This window comes from Octopus sinensis, linkage group LG2 (genome assembly GCF_006345805.1).
Source record: "Octopus sinensis linkage group LG2, ASM634580v1, whole genome shotgun sequence".
NCBI lineage: Eukaryota > Metazoa > Mollusca > Cephalopoda > Octopoda > Octopodidae > Octopus > Octopus sinensis.
This window is the reverse complement of record NC_042998.1, coordinates 178,252,728-178,262,333: the sequence shown is the minus strand read 5'-3', so window position 1 is coordinate 178,262,333 and position 9,606 is coordinate 178,252,728. Positions and strand designations below refer to the sequence as shown.

At 34.5% G+C, this 9,606-nt stretch overlaps 1 protein-coding gene across 1 annotated transcript; it reads left to right on the top strand.

Annotated features, from left to right (window-relative positions):
- The first annotated feature begins 936 nt into the window (after positions 1-936).
- LOC118762358 lies at positions 937-6,141 on the top strand. Its single transcript, XM_036500808.1, has 2 exons — positions 937-991; positions 3,741-6,141. The coding sequence occupies exon 2, from the start codon at positions 3,754-3,756 to the stop codon at positions 6,088-6,090; it is 2,337 nt and encodes a 778-aa protein (XP_036356701.1). The 5' UTR covers positions 937-991; positions 3,741-3,753; the 3' UTR covers positions 6,091-6,141.
- The last annotated feature ends 3,465 nt before the right edge of the window (positions 6,142-9,606 follow it).

Below are 9,606 nucleotides of genomic sequence, written 5' to 3'. Positions count from 1 at the left end.
ATATATGCATAAAAAGTTGATAAAATATAACCTGTATTGGACAGCGAGTATATAAGAGATTTCGAACTAATGGGGTAGCCTCAACGCAGTCTCTTGACCCACTAAATATAGTAGCCAAAATCCCCCTCTTGCCACGCCTTACCGTCTTAAGTAAAAACAAGTAAACTGGAAAGTGTAGTCTTTGATTTGCAAAAAGATAGATTGGTCAAAGTTGGAATACCTTTAATTACAGGTCTTCATGATACAGTAATAGGCAGTGACTCTCATGACTTCTCATCTTAACGGATTGGAAGTGTTATCATGTACATTGTTTTGTCTTGGTGTAAAAGATGGGCTACAGCAAATATTCTGCTCAATACCACTGATTTGCTTGTCAGTTGTTTGATCCTATCCAGTTGAATATTTCCCTTAGTGGCTAACGATAGCAACATTTTTCTTTCATAGCTAATTCAATAAAATTATGAAGGTTACTTTGATTGCTATGCGTAAAATGCAAAATGTTTTATTTTTTTGTAGATTAGGTAGGCATAATTCACCCCTGCTTTCCAATCTCAGTATTTAAGCTACGCATAGTACTGGTAGAGTACACGTGCTGCGTACATTTCTACAACAATTTCCTTACGTACTATAAAGGCAGAAATAGATCTGCCTTCATCTCAGTCGCGCGTTTGTGTTTCGCTTAATTGTTGTGTATTTTACTACATAAATTTCGCAAACTACCTACTCTGAATAATTACTGACGGCACGTGCCTGATACACACACAAAGTTATGCATTACATTTATAATATCACAATAAAATAACAAATAAATGTATAACTAGAAAACGAACCTTTAACCATATTTTTTAGAAAGAAATATTGTGTTGCATATTTAAATCCACCAGTAACTATTCAACGTGTGCAATATTTAAATTAACTCATTTTCTTATTTGTAGAAGTTTAATAAAAAGTTTTTACTGAACTGGTGGATAACGAAAAATTGAAAGTGAAGGTAAGTGGTATAAATCTATATTCTTTAAAACCGTTGCACGTTATTTTTTGTCGGATTCAATCTAAAATAGAAATCTTCACGTATAATAATTTGCCATTTTGTAATTGTAGGTCGTTCTGTATGTAATGTTGTCAATATTGTATTTTATTCTTTTCTACTCTAGGCATAAGGCCCCAAATTTTTTGGGAGGAGGGGGGGGGGCAGTCGATTACATCGACCCAGTACGCAACTGGTACTTAATTAATCGACCCCGATAGGATGAAAGGCAAAGTCGACCTCGGCGGAATTTGAACTCGGAACGTAAAGACAGACTAAATACTGCTAAACATTTCGCCCGGCCTGCCAAAGTTTCCGCTAGCTCGCCGCCTTAGTATTGTATTTTGTTAAGGAAAATAATCGGAAAATTCTTGTAATAATTATATCCTGGGGCTGTATATGTTGACAGATTTTTTTTTTAATATATGTTCATAAATTAATGGTGACCTAGTTCAACGACAATTTTTTTTTCTCTCTGCTAAAACGGCTTTGTTATCAAATTTTTATTTCCAAAGCGTCAGTATCACGGATAAAGCTGACCTAGAATTTGTATTGATTTTGACAAATATTCGTATTCATATGATTGGTTTAAAGGCCCATCTTATGCCTATATATCTAAACCTTCAATACTATCAGCGTATATATAGAGGAAAATAGTTTTGTAAAATGAATCGTGTTTCACAGTTTTGCCGACTACATAATTATTGTTGCTACACTGGTCCATCTTAACATAAATGCGTATTAAATATAGTTAGTCCAATTCGATTTGGGGATTAAAATTTTATTCGTTAGCAGAATTTAATGTCATTTTCTTATTCGAATAAATATTTGGGCATCGTTTTTTAATTTATTTTTTGTTTTCAGCCTCAGACTTACCATCATTGTTCGACAATTTCCGTAAAGTTTTAATTTAATTTTATTTTCATGTTTTGTTGAACGTGAATATGGAAGATAACTTGCGTGTGTGCGAGACGAAATACGTAAAAAAATGAAACCCACGACACCACGCCCGCACATCTTCATTCACACACAGAGAAAGACTAATCACACGCATATCCATTATTTTTCATATACACGTACATGCATAAATACATGCATACAAAGAAAAAATGTGCCATGTTTCGTTTTCCGCCCACTTGAAAGCGAATGTAAGGTTCAACAGGACATGAAAGTAAATACTTTACGGAAATTGCCGAAGAATGATGGCAAGTCTGGATTACCAATATTTGAAATTGTAAACTTATTCAGTTGCTGTCACAGATTTTGAAATTATGCGAAAATTTGGTGTATGTAATTTTTGACGCTGAATCCAATTTTGTAATTCATTAATTTCAGAAAATTTTTTAGAAAAATGGTACGAATATTTAAAGTTGGTTTCTACCCGAATCAGAAAACAGGATTTGGAAGCTAGCTTTTTTTAGGTGCTAGCAGTCTATCACAGAATAAAAACAAATATGAATCTTTATTAAACAATATGAAAGCAAAATATTACGGCAAATGTTGTAATAAGCTTTAATGAATAGTCATGTGAGACGGTCGGATCGACATGTAAATGATTTAAAAAGGAAAAAATTCCCTAACAAAATTTTTTGTGAAACAAATAAATGTACGTTGGGGCTAGTGTTTGACTCGTAAAGAAATTACATCGGCTAAAAGAACATACTCTTGATGGTGTTTCGGGCACTAGACTACAGCTTAACTTCTTACTATGTAAAAATATGTCTGGCTTTCGATGGGCCAAAATAACTTAACTTTTTAGTTATCAATATATGGCAAAACTGAATTTCATTTTCATAAAATAGCTTACAAAACTTAATCCGTACACCAAATTTGAAAACTGGAACAAAATATTTAATATAGAAAACTGTGAGCAACAGAAAAGATCAGAAATTGCTCGTATTAAGTTATCACAAAATATTCTATACGCCAATAACTGCAAAGAACCTCCTAACAGCTAGTGTAAACAATGTGCTGTGCGTGTCCCACTTTTTTGTTTTTTAAATAAATGTTCGCTCGTGCATAAAACATTCCGATTTAAGTCTTTAGGTTAGGTTTCTGTTACTGTATAGGAAATGGTCTTTTCTAGTTCTGACATTCGTAAGATGAGACGATGTTAATATAGAAATTTATCTTTAGTATACTTTTTGTTGTATTGGAAAATATTTCCTCTTTAGAGTTATTAAAGCTACTGTTAAACTCAATTTTTGGTTCATGCATGTGCTTTTAGCTCGATATCAAATTTCTCTGAACCATCATGGAAATGGCTTTCTTAAAATGTCACCTCCTTCCACAGTAGTATGAGAATCGGGGTTTGAAATGTTTATAAACAAATTTCAGTCTCATTTCTATTTCATTCACAAATAATTTTAAATGTACAAATTAACATTATTCTTATAGGTCTCTAATTGCTATTTTGTATTTTAGAACTACATTGAACGATTAGTTTCTGCGTCTGTAAAGTTTTCGCTCATTATTTAATCTATAATTTTTGATGTCTATATGGATGTTTGTCAAAATCTGTGGAGTAACGTGTTCAATTTTGATCAGTTTTTTGACGTACCCCAAATCAATACCTTCCTGTTCGAATAATGTAAAAAATGTTTAATAACTCGTTCCTTTGATCTGTATAATACAAATATATTCATTTAAACGCCAACAATTTCTCATTTTAGCTCTGATTTTCTTTTAATGACATTGTTCTTTTTTTTGACAGGTTTATTTTAAATATGCATTGTGCCGAAATCGCCACAGGTTCTACGATTAAAAGATACTATAAAGACTCGGAATATGGTCGACCATTTGATGCGTATCTAAGTACCTTATACATTGATGGCTTCCTCTGTGATGTCGAACTGAAGGTTGGTTTTACTGTTGTCCCGGCTCACCGCATTATTTTGGCGTCTGCAAGCGATTATTTCAAAAGCCAATTTGAAAAGGAAACCATTGACTCTTTGGATTTAACACCACTTATTGAAGATTCGAACATATTGTGCCTGATTCTCAGGTATATATACAAGGGCGAGGTAACTTTGTCATATAAGATTGTTTACCAGCTGCTAAAAGTTCTTGATCAGATCGATCTAAATCCTTTGAAAGTTCATTGTGCTCAATTTCTGATGGCGGGGCTCCGACCAGTTAATGGATTTCAAATCTGGGAACTGGCTTGGCGTCACAACTTACATCAACTTGCGACTGTATGCTTAATTTTTTGTTGTGAAACGCTCTGTAATATGGTTTTACAGAATGGCAGCATAAAAGAATTATCTGCAGAATTTTTAAAGTTTGTTCTCGAAAAGGAAGAGATAACGATTAATCTTATCACGGTACATGTAGTAAAACTTATCATTCTATGGCTTTCTTACAACCCATTTGAACGCCTTTTAGAAGCAAAACATTTACTAGAAACATTTTTACAAGAAACCCCACTTCTTCGACGAGAATATGAGAACGTTATTTTATTTGTGAATTCGTATGAAAATTTAGAAATTATTACAGCAGACATCATCCCATTATTGCAGCAACATATATTCATAACCTCTGACAATGGCCAAAAACAAATTGTAGATACCGATTATAGTTTTACTCAGTCTGATAACATAGACAATGCTGCATGTTGTGAGGGAAATTTGCTTCAGGTTTCTGCTTGTGTTCAGAGAATATTTAGAAATTGTAATCCTCAACATCGAGCCAGACTCGAGTCGAAGATACACTTGATCAAATCAAATAGTACAAGTAGGTGTCAATGTCCCCAAACTCCTCTGTATACAACTATAGATGGAAATCGCCTTAAAGTTAAATCTGAAATTATTCTACGCCAATTAGCAGATTCTTATGAAAATTTCGCTCCAAACTGGAGTTTTCTTGTACAAGAATCTAATCACCATACAATTTCACTATACTGTTCTTATAGCCATACATGGCACAATACATATTTTCCTTTATCTATTCATGATCCCATTGGTTTCGTTGGTAATTTCCTTGCATGTAAACGCGAAGGCAATGTAATAATATTATATAATCTAGAAATGTTTAGCTGGATGGTTTTACCTGCACCTTGTCCGTTGACTGATCGCAACACTGACGATATTCCATGTTTGGGTAATGTCCAACCTGCTTTTTTCACGTATTCAGGGATACTATATTCGGTGTGTGCTGTAACTAGTCGAAACCATGACAAATTAAGTTTTATTTTGAAAAAATGGGACACTACCGAAAGTGTTTGGATATATATAACTTCCGTGTATCCAAACGAACCTGTTGGTGATATCATATCAGTATCACTAAGTGTCAAAACCTCACCAGACTTGAATGTTTTTCTTATGGCGACGGTGACAGCACTGTACAATAGAACGAAAAGATCTGATACGCCTAAGAGTGAAAGTGCTGCGGCTAAGAATTCGTTTGGTTTCTCTACGAAACTTGACTTTGTAACTTGTGGTCGCAATGAAACTGAAACAAAAGTTATTATGAAACCAAATGAAATATTTTATGTATTTAAAATTAATATGGAAACTTTGGTACATGAAGAGGTTGGAGTGCGTTTTAGTGAGCCAACGTATCTCGATCAGGTTCCGATATTAATTCTAGGAGATCGTATTCTTTTTATTTTAGATTCTATTGCAAAGCTTCACGAGAACTTTCAATATTCTTACTACTTTCGTAAACCGTACTACATAAATGGATTGGTGCTGGACTTAAAAGACAAAAATGCTTGGAGTGGAGTGGCACTCGGCATACCACTACCTCCGTTCTGTGATTTACCAATAAAGAAACTAGGCAAAGTGTGTTTTTCTACGACTATTTCATTTTCCAAGAATTTCGTGTTGATAGGCATGCATAGGGCTCCCCACATCTTTCAGATTGCTGTCTATGATGTCTTCCATTTACAAGTAAATATTCTCAGTCCTATACCACTTCCAGCAATCAGAAAATTGTTACTATTTTCTATCGATATCCATCAGCCCTTAAATATGACACAAAATAATCTTGCCAAAGAAGTTGATCTGTTGTCATATCACTTTAAAGACTGGCAATTGAAAGACTGGTGTGGATTTGTAGAATGATATAAAAACGTCGCAGTTTACAACTGTTCTGACGATTAGCAAAGATCTTTTTTTTTTATATCAATACATAATAAAAATTTTTAAATTTACATCGATTTAGTGTCTATTTTCAACTAGATATTTTATGAATAATTTATCGAAGCTTGTCAACAAATTTCTTATTCAAACTTCAGTAATACTATGATCATTAAATTTTACATATGTAAGTCATTCTTGTTATATATATATATATATATATATATCCCAAATATTGACTAATTTTTATTTAGACTATCCAAAATAGGCTGCTATCATATGGAGAGCTATATTCTAATGGCGACTATCTATGATTAACTTTCGCCCTTAACACTTTAAACTGTTACTTTCCAACACAAGATCCCCAATCATTACTTAGTAGCTTCCACATATATAGTTGCCAAAACGGGATGATGTGTGACGTGAGTTGGGTTGTGAACTTATGGCTGGTGTTAGATACGAGAGAGAAAGCAATACTGCGTAGCATCCTACTCATTTTAAATTACTCAGTGGATGTAATATTTTCCTTCTTCATCCAGTATATTGACTCTTTGCATATTTAGTTTTAGTGACTTCTTTGAACAATTCAGAAGCTCTTGTTGCTTATTGCAGAGTAATTTTGAAGAGAACTTGTCCATTTCATTTTCGAATGTCCACCTTTATTTTTATTGCTTCTAAATATTTGGATAATTTTCTCAGGATGACCGTCTGAAGGTGGATCATAGGAAGATTCTTATTTCCAATGGAGTTAATACTAAATCTCTTTATTGATGAAATTTGAAGTTTTTATTTAATATCACATGCAGTTCATGTATAACAGATTCGTTCAGCTGTGATAGAAGCAGTTGACAAATTCATTAGATACACTACAGTTCATGTTTTTAATTACCCGTCAACAATAATTAAGAACATATCCCCTGTGAATGGGTCAGCAACAATTGTATGTACTCTAATTCATGAACTGGATATTCTCAGAACTATTTTAACTCTAAATGCATAGTTCGCAAATCTTGCATATCAGTTTCTGGGTTCAACAGCTATATAAAGCTTCAAGTGTTTTTTTTTGTAAAGCTTAGTATTTGATCTAACGAAGTCCTTAAACTCTAACACACTATCAATTTTGGAGGGACAGCAACCTGACTTTTCTTCAGCGTCGCGCGCCAATTTGACAATTCAATTATTCTCGCTTATTAAAGTACAAACTTTAATTCTGGAATAGCATTAATTTTTTTTCTCTCGACTATCTATAGTCAATTTCTATATTCTACTCGTAATAGGATATTTTCAGGTTTCTAAATTTGGACCATAGTTATAGTGACATTAACTAAATAAATTAGAGTACACGCGCGCGCGCACACACTCTTTTGAACTTGAAAACCCCTCCGCCCGTGCCTTTAGATAACTAACTAACTAACACAGCATTAAAGCCGGCTTACCTAATATAGTATTCTAGTTTGTAAGTATAGAGAGCTAGAAATAACGTTTAAAGTGCTGCTCTGGCAGCAGCAAAAGAAGGAAGCGACTGTTGCAAACAGTACCAAGGGGTGATTGGTAGAATCGTTAACACGCCGGGCGAAATGAGTAGCCGTATTCCGTTACGTTCTGAGTTCAAATTCCACCGAGGTCGACTTTGCCTTTCAACCTTTCGGGGTAGATAAATTAAGTACCAGTTACGCAGTGGGGTCGATATAATCGACTTGACTTAATCCGTTTGTCTGTCCTTGTTCGTCCTCTTGTGGGTAGTAAAGAAATAGGTATGCAATAAAAGCAAATAACCATACCATCGTTTTTTTTTCTCACTTTTTTTTCTGCAAAAACATGTTCAGTTCCTTTTTTTTTTGAGATGGGAGTAATTATTCTTAAAGCGGCAAGCTGGCAGAATCGTTGGCACGCTGGGCAAAATGTTTAGCAGCATTTCTTCGTTCTTATGTTCTGAGTTCAAATTCCGCTAAGGTCGACTTTGCCTTTCGTCCTTTCGAGGTCGATGAAATAAGTACCAGTTGAGCACAGGGGTCGATATAATCGACTAGCTTCCTCTTCCAATCCCTATATACTATAGGCACAAGGCTTGAAATTTAGGAGAGGGACTAATCGATTACATCGACCCAGTGCTCAACTGGTACTTATTTCATCGACCCCAAAAGGATGAAAGACAAAGTCGACCTCGGCGGAATTTGAACACAGAACGTAGCGACGGGTGAATTACCGTTAAGTATTTCGTCTGGCGTGCCAGTTCGCCGCCTTCAAAACATTTCTACTTAAATATACAATGCCTGAAATTTTGTGGGAGGAGACTATTCAATTACATCGACTCCAGTGTTTTACTGGTGCTTAATTTGACCTCTAAAGGATGAATGGTATTGTCGACCTCGGCTGAATTTGAACTCTGGACGGAAGTAATTAAAGTTTATCTCGCTGGTATTCATAAGCACTTATTGAAGCCAATTATAAAGAAATTTGTTCTTAGTCTGAAGCAGGCAACCGTTATTGTACCCACCCTCTTTTTATATTCCCATAATCGAAAGTCATATTACAGGAAAGGTTAAGATTAGCTTTTAGAGTAACTTCGATGTAAAACACAGCTAATTATAACTATGCGTTAATATATAAGGCAGCGAACAGTCTGAATCGTTAGCACGCCGGGCAAAATGCTTACCAGCATTTCATGTCTTTACTTTCTGAGTTCAAATTCCACCGCAGTCGTCTTTACCTTTCATCCTTCTGGGGTTCAATAAAATAAATACCAGTCTTCACCTAGAGTCGATACAATCGACTTACCTCTATTCTGAAAATGCTGTTCTTGGGCCAATATTTGAAACCAATATGAATATATGTAGCCGGAAAATCTTCCCTTCGATCACTCTCATAGGGATCGAAGGGGGTAGGGTCTTTTTCGGTCAAATTTTCTAGAAATTTTGATTCGTAATAATGTCAGACACGAGAATCTCAGCATGTTAAAACCTAAAATTGAACAAGGAATCTATTCGATCTCCCGTCTAAGGCACCTTTAACAGAAGCATTTCGGCCATCTGTTAATGACCTCATAACATGTAGAAATATATACATTCATTAAAACGAGAATATATGTATATAATTTATAGAGAAAGAAGATAAACGTTGGTCTATTGATTTCCTTTAGCGATACACTATACAACGCCCCCGAGAAATGAGAATCGAAAAGATTTTAATGCTTTGGTACTTGTTTCAATAACACAACCTAACAATTATTTTGTTCTCAGAACGATTTTTCTTTTTAAAGGATTTGAATTTTTTGTTTTTGTTTTGAGATGCTGAATCCGAAAATGGAATCCATTCTGTACCATCCCGTCAAGAGTTCAAGATACCGCCCAGTTTTCCTCATTTTCAGAAAAATGCTTGTTTACCTGTGAAATACGAATGTTTGATTTATATAGTATCTTATTAAGAGTCAAGGAAAATATTGGGAGATCAAAGAATGGCGACTGCAAACATATCCAAAGTTTTTTTCAAATGTGTTTAAGA

Bases quoted from the DNA above. Each gene is read 5' to 3' on its own strand.
- LOC118762358 (XM_036500808.1), top strand. From the start codon at position 3,754: ATGCATTGTGCCGAAATCGCCACAGGTTCTACGATTAAAAGATACTAT.